At 37.1% G+C, this 15589-nt stretch overlaps 1 protein-coding gene across 1 annotated transcript in view; it reads left to right on the top strand.

The window, feature by feature from the left end:
* LOC104258444 (uncharacterized) overlaps window positions 1-15589 on the top strand; it is a 65836-nt gene that overhangs the window by 30044 nt on the left and 20203 nt on the right. The window contains exon 13 of the mRNA XM_059818209.1: window positions 3958-4057. Coding sequence (XP_059674192.1) covers window positions 3958-4057 — 100 coding nt within the window. The remainder of the gene's footprint in view (window positions 1-3957; window positions 4058-15589) is intronic.

Below are 15589 nucleotides of genomic sequence, written 5' to 3'. Positions count from 1 at the left end.
TGTCAATGAGTTCATGGTTTAGAAATACTGGATGTGTTTAACGTGAAAGGTATCTATTAATAGTACATCAGGTATTAGAGTTTGCTATATAAAAACTGTATGTGCTGTGTCTGTTAGTTTTCTACTAACCCTTTGTTAACCAAGTTACAACACATTGTTAAGACTTGATTAAGTATAACTTTGTTTTGCTATTTTTTGTTTTAATTAAGATACTGTAAGATAAATGACTTTAAAATAGTCTATATATACAGTTTTAATACTGGATTCACCCACTCAGAACAGGACTCAGCTCATTATTTTCATACACCACGGTATCTTGCATCTGTGGGCAAGGAAGTAAACCTAGAACTTAAATGGAATATTGAAGACATGGTACAGTTTAGAACTAGGAAGTGGGTATGAATGCATAAGTATGTTTTCTGCAAGAGTATCTCCTATTAATTATTATTTGTGGTAATTGAATGAATCTCTTGGTAGCTTTGGGAACACTGAATGTTAAAAAAAAAAAAGCATTTGTTGAGTTTGTGGCATGGCTGCATATTTTCTGTGTAGCAACAATTTTTTACAATAATCTAGTGAAACTTTTTTAAACTGGAGAACTGATTGGTTTCTTATTTATATTATCTTGATCAGGATGTCTGTTTCTGTATTCACAGAAGGAAATTTCAGTCCTTTCAGTGATACATGATCTGCTGGAATAATATAACCTCTCCTACCTTGGCTCTGCTAAACTTTTATTTTAGGCTTTGCCTACATGAGTATCGAGATAAACTAATAAAACTGTGAATCAAGTTTGTAGAATTTCCTGCATGATAGTATTGTAGCAAGTATTTTCCAGGCTGGGAGCTTGGAGGCTGAGAAATGAACTGTGGGTGTCTGTCTCCCTGTGGGTATGTCTACATAGGGGTATTTAAGAAAGATGAAAGCAATTATATTTACTTCACGGTACCTCCATGTGGATATGCCCCTAGAATAGGAAGTAGAGAAAAACCATCTTTCAACTTCATGAATATTTAGAACTTAGGTTTAAACATATTAAAACAAGAAGGCCCTTCATTATTGGGTTTTAGGTGATCACCAGCTATAAAGGCAGGAAGTTTTCCTCCCTTGGTGTAAGCTGGAATAAGTGAGCTTGTTCGTGTTGGGGGTTTGTCGTGCATTTGAGTTGGAATAGAGGGTTTAGCAGTCTGTTAACTTAACGGTCTATTTGGGATATTTTTACAGTAACCAGAATGCTTGGTGCAGCATATTAAAACATTTATGATAAACACCATTTCAGCAGCTGCCACTAGAAAATACATCCATGTTCCTGCATTGCTGAAGTTACTTAAATTCCTGAAATTGACTTGAGATTTTCGAATGTTGACATGTTCAACAGTATTGCTTTTGGGAAAAATGTACTGTATACACACAGGAAAATGATACTAATATACAAGACATCAGTATTTCAAAAGCTAATACTCAATTTGCTGGTTTATGTAATGTTTTTAAAGAATGCAGCTTTACAGAAATGTGGGCAATTAAAATAAGTAGCACTAGTTAGGAGTTGTCTTAAAAGACAGGCATTTTAGGAGTTCAGATCCAGCATGTAGTTTCTCAGGTTATTTTGAAGAGGAAAAAAATATTTTTTTAAGTTTAAAATGTTTAGTCAAGTCGTAAAATTTGAGGGGAGGCAGGGAAAGACAGTTTGTTTTGTTGTGATACTGTTAAATTTACTAGAATTCTAATGAGTAAATTTGTATTTTGTTAGGCATAATAGTCTAGCATTTTTCACTGCCAGCTGTGTAAATTGACAATTGCTTCAAGTAATTTTAGAATTGTTCTTGACATAACTTCTAGTTCTTGAAATCAGGGATACCCGTTCAACTTTGGGTAGGGAATAAACATCAAAACATATAGCAAGAAGGATGAGACATGGTTTTGTTTGATCACAACTTTAATTCAGTTCATCTAACAACTGCCTGCATATAACAACAACTTCAAGGTGTTTATCTTTTCTCTCCTGTTCCTATCTATCAAAGGAAAGATGCTATTAGCATGAAGAAAGGTTCCTCTGTCTTTTCAGTGTTAAGTCATAAAAAATCTGGTACTGTGTAGGATGATGCTGTTCCTTAGCCCAGAGGAGGGAGGACTCCTTTAAGGAGTTATGGCTCCATTTTTTTCATTTGACCAAAAAACCATGTCCCCTCTGCTCCACACCTCAACCCCTGCATTTTGAAGTTGGGGCTGTTGAATTCTAGCAGCATCTGTCTCCTTCCTGTCTGCTGAGTATTTAATCTCTGATGCTTTCAGAAATGTCACTGGTTTCTGTATTTGTAAAGAAATAGGCTTTTTGCTAAAGTCTGTTAGAAGTGTTACACTAGGAGGAAAAATGTTATTTTATAATATTCTTCAATTTTTATGCACAATTGAGAAGCTATCAAATGCTTCAGAAACTATTATATGTAAGGAAAAAAGTTGGAATAAACTAAAAATTGGTTATTTAGTCATGTATACTCATTTCCTGGTATAGCAAACATCTGGCATGGAAGATCCAAGCCCATCTGAATCTAAATTGTTCCTTTCTTCCAGGAAAATGTCCTCTTCAGTATCCTAAGTAGCTGTATGTTCAATTTTCCTTTACTTTTCTACATTTTTAGTGGAACAGCTACCAAATCTACAAGAATTCTTTAGACAGGGCATTTAGAGAGTTATGAAGTCCTCTGAGCTCTGTAGAATAACAAAAAAAAAACCCACACCCAAACTTTGATATGTTTTTCATGCTTCCATGAAATATATCCTTTCCTGTTGACATAAAAAAAGGTCGTAAACACTGGAAGAAATCCCCTAGTATGTTGCAGTGAAACTCTTCCTTTTTTGAATTTTACATTGGCTTAGGTAAGCCAAGAATTTTATGTAAGGTTACCAAAGAACCTTTAGAAACTTTCTTTGTGCTCATTAACAAAAAAACCTGACTTCCAGAGAGCTGACGACCAGAGAGGAGGAATACCCTGCTACGTAACTCCATACTTGAAGTAGTGCTGTATGAGAAACGCCTGACGAGTAGATTTTGAGACCTTGTGCAGTCCCATTTCGTGTGTATGATGGAAGCGGTTGTGCTTGTGCTTTGGGACAAGTAAGAGACACTTAGGGACAGACTTGTATTTTGAGCAGGTTTCACATTTAGAGATTCAAAGGTAGACCAAGGGTGGTTCTTACTGGCAGATGCAAATTCTTGAATAAATACTGTCTTTGCCCTCAGTGAGACCTAATGTTCACTCTAAGGCTTTTGCCAGTGCATTGATTCCAGTCATAGATCTTTCAGTGCCAGAAAAGAGATTTTTAGAAAAGTAAAATCTTAAGTGAGAGAGAATTCTTGTCTGCAAAGGCAGGTGTGTTAGTTGACTATAGAGTAGGGAGCAGAGTACTGGTTGGGTTTACCTTTAGAGAAGTGTCTGCTCTTTTCTCTGGATATGGGGTGGCTTTTAAAAGTTCTGTTCTCCCATTTAACTCCCAAGGATTAGGTTTGAATGCTGTTCTGTGGACAGATCTGCTTATTTCTTGATGATAAGAACCCGGCTCTCTAACTTGACCACAAAGTATTCTCAGTGCACTTAAAAGAGGCAAGTTTGCCAGTTCCACTGAGAGTGAACCCAAGTATTGAGTTTCTTACAAAGTACTGTTAGTTATAGTACTTGATTCTTTGAGAACGCTGGAGAAGAGCAGTGTCCTAGCAGTCTGAAATATCCAATAGTTGATTTCATGGTAGCAAAATAAAAAAGATAATTTTCTGTTAACGTTTCATTATAGTGACGCTGGATGAAAAGTCACTCAATGAGAATTGTAGTTTGTAGCAGTGAGTACTAAACATTTCCATTAGATTTAACTTGAATGCTGAGCTACAGTTATTTTTCAGTTTGGTAAATTTAACTGATGTTCTGCATCTAAGCTGATTTAATTTCTACTTTTTTGAAGCAGGGTCCTCGGGAAGCTGTTATTTGGCTTGCTGTACACCATAGGCAAAAAGAAGCTTTAGAAATCTTCTCCAGGGAAATTGCACCAGCTGGAACTGGCATGGGTAAATATTCACATCATCTTCTGAAAATTTTAGAGTTACTTTATTTTTTTCCTGAGCATGACTAGCACCCAAAGACTTAGTTGTGTTCAGTTTCATTGCACTGTGCATACTGAAATCGTGATTTTTTTAAAGGTATTTACATTTGGTGTAGAAGTGGGACCTGCAGACATTAGCAAAATGATAAAATGGAAGTTCTGGAAGTCCATCTTTTTGTTCCTTTGAGACTCTTTATCCTTCCATTGCTGCCACCATCCCTTCCTGCCTTTTTTTCCTTTTCCTCATTTGTCTTTGTTTTCCTACCCATAGTTACACTGATGTGCAACAGTGTCTTACTCTGTTTTACCATGTTATTAAAACTCAGTAATGCTGTTAGACTTCACTGGCAATAAACATTAAGAATGTTACTCAGGTGGCAAAAATTTACCCCAGTGCCATATAACATTGCAGTTCCTGAAGAGCTGTACAGTTTGAGGGTTTTGAAGGTGTTCTCTTCAGCACTTCGTTATCTGATGTTACTGCAAAGGATTTTTATAGATACTACTGTACTTCTAACCTGTTTAATGTATAGCTGCTTGTGTAGGTAATTACAACTTTCAGATATAATTCAAAACTTTTTAATATGATACTGCAGTGAGAATGCTAACAACCTGCATCTAATTATTTATTCACAGTGTATATTACTATCCAACTTAAATTCTCATCCTGTACTATTAAGTCTAACGTCAAATTAATCTGTCTTTAACATTTGATTTTGTATGCATTTGACTTGTGAGGTAAAGTCAAAATACTGGGATTTAATTACATCCATCTTAGTTTTGAGTGTATATTTTAAGTGTTTGCATAAGGGTCACCTAGTGTGAAATGATCTGTGCTGCTATTGTTTACCAAATGTTTGTTCTGAAAACACTTTACATTTGCGCTTTGTAAATGTCATTGGATTCTCTTCACTTTCTAGGAGGACTTACTGTTTGATTATTTTGAACAAACTTTTTTTTCCTTTTATTCTCCTCCCAAATCACTTAAGTGTCACCACTGTATCCATCTCAGTTGCAAGTAGCACATTCATATGTTGTGATTTGCTACTTATATTATAGATACACATCCCACTTATGTTATCTATTTAAAATTTGGACAGCTTATTTTGAGGACTAGAGCTCAGATATTTTGCAGTGCCTTCTATGTATCTAAATGAAGACTATATCAAGGATTTACATAGATCTTAAAAATTAAATTACATGAGCTTAACCTGAATCTCTCAACTTGCATAGCAAATCTAGAATCCTGATTAATGGAGGGATGGGTAGGTGTTGCCTTACAGATAAGGAACTAATAAACATTTTATTTTGAGTGGATTCAAAATTGTATGGAAGTGTGCACATTCTGTGTTGTAGTCTTTACAGTGGTAGCAGAGATATAGTTAATGCAGGGCGGGTGTGGTTTTTTTTTTAAAGTTGTGTTTATAGAGGCAAGGTCAATGCATGGTCATCCTTTTTTTTCTTTTTTTTTTTCTTTTTCCTACAAGATAAAATATGGTCATGTAGAACTAATTGCAAATATTCATTGAGATAATTTTTAAAGATTTTGCAATTCTGAAGTCTGGTTAGTAGGTCAGCATTTAGCATAGATGTCAGTTGCTTCAAAAGACTTTTTTCTAATGAATGAAAGACGGTATTTTCACAGTTGGACCAAACTACCATTTCTATAATTAGTTAAGCGTTCATAATTGAAGTAGTTTCTCCTTTTTCATTATTAAATATTTTACACTATTAAATATGTTATATTATTATGTAACATACCTGAAAGTAAAGATCTAAACTTATTTATTTTATATATGCATAGACAATCCCCTAGAAAATATCTTTTTGAATAAAGGAAAGCTGGGTGGATTTTAAAACAACTACTTATTTTTAAGATCCGAAGCTAATGGACGTGTACTTGTCTCTCCAAATTCTTAATCTGTGCCTCTTTTATAAAGCAACTGCGGTATAGATAAACCTTGTTTGAAGTCTGGAAGTGCTAGGTTTATTAACGTTTCAGTTTTTTCCTTTCACCCCGTTCTTCGCAGAATGAAAGAAGTAAAAAATCTGCTCTGCCTGGGTTGGGTGGAGTATGTACAGTATTGAAATTTGAGTTACCAGAATATGTGAACATCTGTGTCTTAAGGTGGCTGGCAAGCTTTCAGTTCATGTTATCAGGGCTCTTCATGATGAAACAGATGCATTCCTGTGTAGAATCACGTTAGGCAGTCCACGTGGATGGTGGTGGGGGTGCAGGTGTTGTTTCCTAAAGGAAAGCTTAAATTTTTTAGAACATTCTGTTATCATTTATTCTCTTACAAAAAAAAAAAAACCAACAACAAACCCCCCCCCCCAAAATATCTGTTTCAATTTGTAGAACCGGTGCTAATGAGCAGCAAAGGGAAAGAGCATATTTCTGGAATCATCTGGGGCATCTGGTGATAAATAGCACTTTTGCTTGCCAGGTACAGAACTGCAACAAGGTTTTTGGCCTCCATGATGTAAATTACGAGTGTCAGAGGGTATCAGGGCTGTTTACTGACATACTTCTGAGTGCTTGAACAACCCCATAAATAGTCATTTTCTTAATTTGTTGAAGATCCATTGAGACTGCTTCATACAGTCACTTCTTTGAGTTGCTGTTGTGTGGTAGATTACCCTATTACCTGCACAGATAAACATTCTCTGTATGCAGAGAAGGATCAGATTTGGGATCTAAATGCTTAGTAGGCTGCTTGTTGATGTGGAATACTTTTAAGGCAGTGGTTATGAAGAGCCTTTTTTTCTTTTCTTATTTTCTTCAGTGAGACTTAGCAAAAAAAAAATAATTGTGCAGTACTGCCAAACAGTAATTAGCGGTGTACTAATAACTGAATCAGCTTAATGATGCTTAGTTTCTGACAGTGGTGTAGGCTGCCAGAACTTGCTGTGAAGAGCAGAATGAGGAATGCCTGCTGCTTAATTGTCTTTAAAAAGACAGCTCCATAGACAAGACTTAAATTAAAACTCTTGTTGGATGGATGGATCTATAAGTGATCTCGGGAACAGAAGCCAGAACCAAGATGATTGTTGTCCTAGGTGAATTCTCTAATAACAGGATCTGATGTTCATTTCCTGCCCCCTTCTCCCTTGGCTTTTTCCTCCCCCCGTGTTTCACCGGGCCGTTTTTGCAAATGACTACTGTTCTCCAAAGTCTTAACAGCTTCAGCGAGAAGCAGAGCATGCCCCATGGGAGTTTGGTCACTCTTACAGGAGGGCTGGAGTGTCCACAGGCAGGGAAGAACCCAGAACTCAAACCTCCCATACCCTGAGTAAGTGCTCTGGGCAGTGAGCACCTGAGGTCCCTTTTTGTACAGTGCTGCACCAATTTTTCTTGCTGGGCATTGAGTGAAAATAGCTGTGGCTGCTGTCTCTTATGTGAATGGAGCATGCCTGTCAGATGTGGTTTTGCACATCCCACACGGATCTATGTATGATGTAACCTTGTGTGGCTTTGTTCCGTGAAAATAGTGGCAGTTGTGGGTATGCACACCAAGTGAGGTTTTAAGCATGTGTGGCTTTTCCTGATGAAAATACAGGCACCCTTTAAGCAACGAAGTCCTGCATTTCAAGGATTGCCAGCTTGGTTGTGTGTGTGTGTGTCCCCAGCTGTCCTGTGTCAGTGCTCTTCCAGGAGAGGTAGTGACTATGAGAGTGCTTGTAAATAATTCTTCTTTCTTACTTTGGCTATTCTTTTGATGAAAAACTGAGGAAAAGCAGGAACAAATTATAAATCCTTCATAACAAGCAGCAAGGAGAAAGGAGGAGTTGTTGACCTGCAGGGTGATGTCTCCTGAACTGAAACATGTCATTCCATTATTTTTTGGACATTTTGAGAGTGACCTTTAGGAAACAAAGAACACTTACTCGATCTGTACCAGACAAAAAGGAAAAAAGAAAAAAAGGAAAAGTTTTGCTCTTACTGTATCTAGTGATTGTGAAGTACTGTTTTTAACTATATTCTTCTTTCACCTCAGTAGCAGTTTGGCGTTTATTACTTTAAGTGATGTGTGGACAGTTGTACAGATAATGATTTTCATATATAGCACCTTTCATCCAAGAGTCTTGAGCAGGCTGTGTAAACATCGACTACGCTTTCTAACATCTAGTAACATTGGAAAGTATTCTGTCTGCTTTACAGATGGTTTCCTGAGATAGTGGAAGGAAGCATAACCACAAAAGAATTTGAATTAGAGTCCTTGGTTCTGCTTTCCTTGTAAGAAATGCTAGAGAGGAATTCCACTAATATTTAAGGGAACCAGGCTGGCTAAAATTTAGGAATGGGGAGTAGAGGAGAAGAGGGATAGAGAAAGGAGACTTGGTAGTTTGGAATAAGGGTGGGGAGTCCTAATTGCTCCTGATTTGGTCCATGGGATTTTCCAGTACTCGCATATCTGAGGGGAAGGCAGCACCAAGCCTAGGCTATTAGATTTACCTCTGTTTATCAGCTGCGTCTTTTGAGATGAAGTCCAGCAGCACTGTCACTCTTGGTGTTCTGTCAGGTTGTTTCAGCCTGCTAGTCACTACTTGTGGAGCCCTGAGCTAGATTTGGTAGGCGGTTTTATTTTGGCAATAGCATTATAATATGAGAATTAGAAACTGTAGGTAAGAGAGGTATTAATTTATTTAATAGCCAGTACTAAAAGCCTAGTTTTGATGGCTTTCACTTAGGCTAAATCTAAATCACTTGAGTCAAAATTTTTTGAGCTATTTGCCTGATAAACTTTTTGAGGGAGTTTTCAGTTACAGTTTTACAGACATTGCAGGGAACAACAGTAAGACAAAAAAATTATTTTTTTTCCTGTGATTAAAAAGTATATTACAACAATTTTATTGAGGAGTGGTCTTCATAATGCTTCACAGCAGAGACTTAAAACATAGGATGTTAGGTCTTGAGTGTCAGAGATGTGCTTTTTAGCTCTTCTAGTGAATTTAAAGTCTTAATGTCAGTATTTCTTAACTTTTGACTGATTTTGCAGCTCTGATTATTTAAAAAAAAATTTGGCTATGATACATTTTTTGTGTATTTGTATATGTAAAGGATAATAAAACTTAGGCCTCATAAAAGGAGAGCACTCTATAACTTCCCATCAGTTTGAGAGTGCTGATTCCCCACCACCACCCCATGTATGATAGATCTTTTACTTCTTATAATCAGTAGAGGGACAACCATCTCAAGGCATTGTGCTGATTTGAAATTTCCTATTTCTTATGAAATCTCATCCTCTGTGTCAGAAAGAAAAGATAATGTAGTGCTACCTATATGTTGGGTTGAAGTGTGTGTGTGTTTGTGCTCTGCAATATAGACAAGGAGTTAGACCTGCAAGAGAGAAGTTTGGGAAGGTGGCATCTTTTAAAAAGCTTCCATAATCAAGAGTGAAAGACAGATTTTCATAGCTATTCCCTAACATTTTTTTTCTAATGCTTTTTTGAATTCCCATTGTTTTTGTTGAAGACCGTGAGGCACATGAGTGTACTTGCACAGAAATTTTCTGAAGTATTTTTAAAACTGCAAATGAGATTCTTAAGCCCAGAGAAGAATTTGAAGTTACTGTATATAGACATGCCATATGTTAGAGCGTGATTTGTTGTTTATTTTTTGTTTGGAATGGAAGGCTTTTACTGTAACTTTATGTTGAGCATGCTATTTAGTTTGCCAGTTTGAACATTTTATCAGTTTTCATTTGGATTATGCTTTTCTGATGGGCTTAAAGAGATACAAGCTATTAAAAAAAACCCAAAACCAAACACATCTAATCTAATCTTTTTATCTTTTTTTACAATTAACACCTGAGTTTGTTAAACTTCCAATTGGTAAATGTATGCTTTCTGTTTATTTCTCAATACTTTGAAAGTTGATAATAGCCAGGTTTTTTAACAGCAACTAGCAAGTTTGTTTGGTTTTTATGCATGTATGGTCTTCTGAAAAAAAGAAAAACTTTGAATTTGTCTGTAATGGTCAGTCTTAATAGTGGGGTCTTTGCAGCTGTTTTCCTGCTATAAAGTGTGCTTTTCTATACTTGGCAGTGAAGAATCCTAGACAAACAGACTCAAATTTTTAAATCTGTAGTAGCCTGTGGGAGTTCAGTGCAGTTCTGCAGCAGTTCTGTATTGCCCAGTCTATAGAAATTCACCCTCACTTCATAAAAGTTAGCAATCACAGACTAGGTTTGTACTACTCAGTGGAAATGTTTTCATTATATAAAGTCCAGTCAGCCATATGGTTAACATTTAAATAGTCTCTGTTGATGTAGCATATTTATTTTGTCTTCTTTAATTCAGATATTTTATTCTGAATAAAATGCAGTGTAAAAGAGGCTCAAGAAGAGCCTTGCTGTGGGAAACTGACATTTATAGTTTAATAGGGGTTCAGTAGCTAAGAAATGTTTTACTAATAGCTGAAATCATGTGCTGACCCTTATTTCACATTAAAATGACCGGAGTTTGACACTAAGATGACAGCTGGTTAATACAACTTGAGATTTTAAAGTGCTTGAGTATATGTAAATATTATGACTGATGACTTAAGCGTGTTGGAAGATACTTCCAGAAATGTCCTTGTTCTAACAGTTTACTGCAGTCCCCATTTTTTGAGAAGAATATTGCAGAAGATAGTTTATCTGCTGTGTTCAGAGGACATAGATAGAATAATTAAGATCATATAATTGACCCCTGTAAACAAAGTTTGTATGCATTTTGTACTTCTACTCAACTATATTGTAAGAACTGCTGAGTATAAAACCTTGAATTTCAGATTTGTCTAGTTTGGTCACTTATAATAATGTTTGAGAAGTAGACTTCTTTGGTGTCTGGTTTTTTATGTAAAGATATCATATATATCATTCGTTAGAATATGCAGTAAGTAGATTAATAACTTTCTGGTCGAGCTGATTCAGTCAGTGGAAATGTAAGGGAGAAACCATTTAGGGTCAAAAACTGTAAGTTGGTGAGCAAGAGACATCATTGTATTTTGGAACTCAGTGAAGTTTCAAAGCAAATAGTGTCACCTGTTGAATTTAAAGTACTTAAAGCTTTTTAGGTTTCCACTAGTCAGAGCGTTTTCGTGCTTTTTTACGCCAAAACATTTTACAAAATGTTTCATCCAGTCTAGCATCTTTCTTTCATATATTGCATAATGTTTTATTCTGTTGAAAAATGTACATATTTGTACAGAAATATTTATTATTTTTGACAGAAGTAGATTAAAGAATAAAAGTAATAAGCCAAAATTGGGTGTGGCCATTAAGGTAGGTTTTTAATAAGATAGAGAAACTATTAAGGACGCAAAACATAAGGCTCTCCCACCATCAGAAAATCCAGTGGGGAATTAAGAGAGCTGGAAGCAATGAAGCTTGTTTTGCTGGGAATTTGCATCTCATGGGTTCCAGCCAGAGCTTTTCCTGCCGTGGGGCATTTTACAGGGTGCCATATCTATGGCATAGATTATAATGTATTAGAACAGGGTGGTTCTACATATTGAAATAGTTGCTTGTTTGGGCTGATTTTATGCATTCTTTTTGCAAGGGCTGGTTTTCAGTGGATCCACTCCCTGAAATACTTGTCTGAACACTAAAGTGGTGCAGGGGAGGAGAGAAGAATGAGTGACAAAGGATGAGGAGGGGGGACCTGTGACAGCCCCCGACTGGGAGCGACATTGGTTTTCCCAGTACTGTTTTGTTTGCCTGCTACTACTGTTGATTAAATTTATCAGAAATTTGCTGTCTTTTCCAGCATATCACATATGAACTTTAAAAGTATTGGTATTTATAAGTCCATCCTCGGATGAATTTTGTAGGGTGAGAAAATAAAAAAAGGATTGAGAGGCAGCTTGAGAAAGAAAACATACATGGAGTATCAGAAATGTTGGAACTGCTGTATCAAGGAGTGTATCTTGAGTGGACTTCACCTTGTATTATCTACATGCACATCTGTTACCACACGGCTACCAAATCATAGAGGGGGTGGTCGTGGGGTGTTAGCATGCTTCGATATTCTTGAGATTCCTCTCCATCCTTCAGATTTGGGTGAAATTTGCCATTGGACCCAAAATTTGAGGTCTTGCAGGTGTGCTGGAAGAATCATGAACACAAAGGAAAAAACCTGACAAATACAAATATGCATACATGTACACACAGAGGATGATGGTTTGTTTTTCCGAAGGTAATTGGGCAGAAAATGGGTAAGATTGAAAGTTGACTAGAGGGAAGAGTCATAAAATGAAGACAGGTTAAGACTATATGAAGAATTGTGCAGATTAACCAAAGAGAAGCATTTGCTAAATAATAATTGATTCTTTATTTTGGAGTCAGTGTAGATTCAAGCCTTTAAGCACAGAATCCAAAGGAAGGGTCCTATACCAGTGCTTAGTCACCTAGAAAGAAGTAAAACTAGTGGACTTAGTGCCTGACATTTCTCCAATCATGCCATATATTTGGGAGTTAATGAAATCACTGAAATTCAAGTGTTGTATTCCCCAGTACTGACTCCTTGCTTTTAAATGCCCAGCCATCTGGAGTTACCAGGCTAGGTCCTCAGGTACTGCGAGGGAAAATGTTCTCAGAAATGGTGGGCTTTTGGATCATACACACTTGGAGCAAAATAAATATGATATTCAGTGTGATGATTGCACCAGACAAATACTGTACCTACAGATGAGCATGAACAGAATATAAATAGATTGAAAGGAAGGTCTCCAACTTACAGGCATTCAGCTCATTTTGCAATGCATCAGCTTTATGCTATTCTGAGGCACAAACGGGCAGATAGTGGTGGTGAGTAGTTCATCAACTTGAAGCGAAGCAACTTGTTCAGGAGGGTGACTGGTGGCAGACAGGATGACACTGTGCTTAGTGATACTTTGTCTGTCTTGAGGAACTAATGAACACAGTTGTGATAGCAAAAAGTGATTATGTAAAGTTTCTGGGAAGGGAGATCAGCAGCTTCAATTTAGCTGATAATCTTATCAACTTGATACTGCGGCCTGATTGATACTCTCCACAAGTATGACAAATCATTCATGTAATTGTAGGTAAAGATAAGTCTTCTTCCAGAAAGGAAGGAGGGAGGTCATCTGCGCAGATATTTAAGCAATCAGTGTAAAGTAAGCATAAAGTACAGCATGAGTAGATCTTCTTAAAAAAAGATGTCTTGGGCCAACAGTTGATCTAAGGAGATCACAATTAACTTAGCAGAAGTAAGTCTGGCCACAGTGAAAAGCTCACTGTTAACCTGGTTGTGCTTCACCTTCCATTGCCTTCTTTGTTTTGCTGGAGAATTGTAATGGGGATCTGAGCCCTGGATTGAGGTGAGGTGGTGTGCTCTAGTGCTGTTTAGACAAATGACAAATCACGGATTATAAGCCATAATCAATTTAAGATTTGCTTCTTCATCTCTGCCTGAAGTCTAAATAGGAATTGCATATAGTTAAAATGAAATTGTACTTACAAGTGCTCCCATCTTACTTAACATAAACAATGGATTGAATAATTGTAAGATAGAAATGAATAAAGCTGCAACTCGGATATTGGTGTAGCTTTGCTCTGCAATTGCATTTATGTGCAGGGGTAGCTGTAGTATCTCCAGAGACAGATCTACTGTTGCAGTAGCTTATGCTGGAGAACTTCGCAAGACTAGCAAGAGCAAGCAGCAGTAGTAGGTTATCATAGCCTCGAGGTGTGAGCAGTGGTTGTTCTTAGATGGATTGTTTTCTTGTCAGTGTTTAGAGGACTGCTTTGTTGTAGGAGCCAAGTTCCATTGTATGAGAGCAGGCAAGTGAAGAGCTTTCTTTGAGAGCTTTCAGGAAGTTGAAATTGATGTCTGAGCAAAATCTGGTATCCTTAATGAGCAGATCAGCTGCCTAGCAGGAAGTGAGCCATGGGACAATCCACAGATAATTTAAATTAACTAACTTTCTGAACCTATATTTTCAACATGCCCTTACCACATCCAGCCTCGTCCTCCAACAACCTAAATAAACAAACTAGGCGCATAATTCAATAAAGTTACTGCAGTTGGTTTTAATGTTGAATGGCAGTTTTCTGCTTGAAAGATTGCACGGGCTGAATATTCACTGCATCATTTAAAATTGTGTAACACTAATGGATTCTTTCACATTCTATCCACTACCACATTTTTTGCAGCAGAACTTAGTGGGTAGGGAGGTGGTTATTCATGCCTTTTTTGTTGTTGTTGAAGGCATTCTTTTTTCCTATACTAAAAACATCACAGGCTTTTTTTGGGAGAGAGGGGGAGTTAATGCTAACACCCCTAATCCCTTCCAATTGTTCTCAACTGTAGCACTTTCTAAAGGTTGCTGTGGTTTGAGGTTGGTTGGTTTGTTTTTTCAGGCTCTGGCTAAAAATATAGTCAGTGAAGTCTGTTTATCTTGTGAATTAGTTATAATGTGCAAGTACTGTAGTAGCACACTGGCCAAGCTGGCAGAGTGAATATGGACTAGCCTTAGGCAAAAGACCTCTTCCATAACTTCAGGTTTAGTTACTCTAATTACCATCTCCGAATCAGTCATTCAGATGTGTACTGAATTTTAGATTTGTTGATTCCAAATGTGTCTCCAATTATAGAGCAGTGTGATCAAGATAAGGACTACGTAACAGCATCCCTCTTCAAAAACTTCATTAAAATACCTTGTTAACCACTATCTGAGGGAAATCACTTCAATGAATGTGAATATGGCAAGACTCTAGTCTATGCGATGTTGTATCATCTATGCTGCCACTGGTATGCGTCTACATTACCAAGGCACTGAATGCAAGCTAAAAAAGTCTGTTGAGAAGTAGAGGTTATCAGTGTGAGCTTAGTACCACAACGGCACAGTTACGTGGCCTTTCATCTGTTTGGAGCACAAACAGAGAATTTATACCTGCAGGAAGCATGAAGCCCATTTTAGCCAGGATTAATTTGGGTAAATATACCGTGTGGGCAGCTTTCCACAGCATTTATTTCTAAGGATCTGCTTAACACACTTGTTAATTCCTAGACTGATTTAATGTATGTACTTTACAGTTTCTTTCCCGTGCAATACCATATGGAGCTCTGATGTATTGTGTACGCATGCTATCCATGCTAGAAAGAAGGGTGAGAAGCTGTGCTCAGGATGAGGAGAGCAGAACTGTTTCTTTCAGAGATACTGAGCTGGGTAGATGGGTTTAATGGTAGTAAAGCCTGGCAACCTGATAACTGTGAATTAACAAGAGTCTAATCACAGTGCTGACTTACTGTAAATCTAGGATCATGCTAGTGACTTAAGCCTCTAAATTACCTATGTATCAAAGAGAGAGAATGGGATCTGCAGTACCCAGCACCTGAAAAAAGTGAAGTTAGACAGTGATAAGGCTAAAGAGAAAGATGCCAAGTTAATCTCAAACAGTTAATCTAATAAGAAAAGTCATATTAAACACATACTAAAACAAACCATGGTTCAGGTCAGAATTGTTTCTCTGCCCTCTTTAAAAGTAAA

The sequence above is a fragment of the Gavia stellata genome, chromosome 5 (assembly GCF_030936135.1).
Source record: "Gavia stellata isolate bGavSte3 chromosome 5, bGavSte3.hap2, whole genome shotgun sequence".
Taxonomy (NCBI): domain Eukaryota; kingdom Metazoa; phylum Chordata; class Aves; order Gaviiformes; family Gaviidae; genus Gavia; species Gavia stellata.
This window is presented reverse-complemented; position numbering and strand designations above follow the sequence as displayed.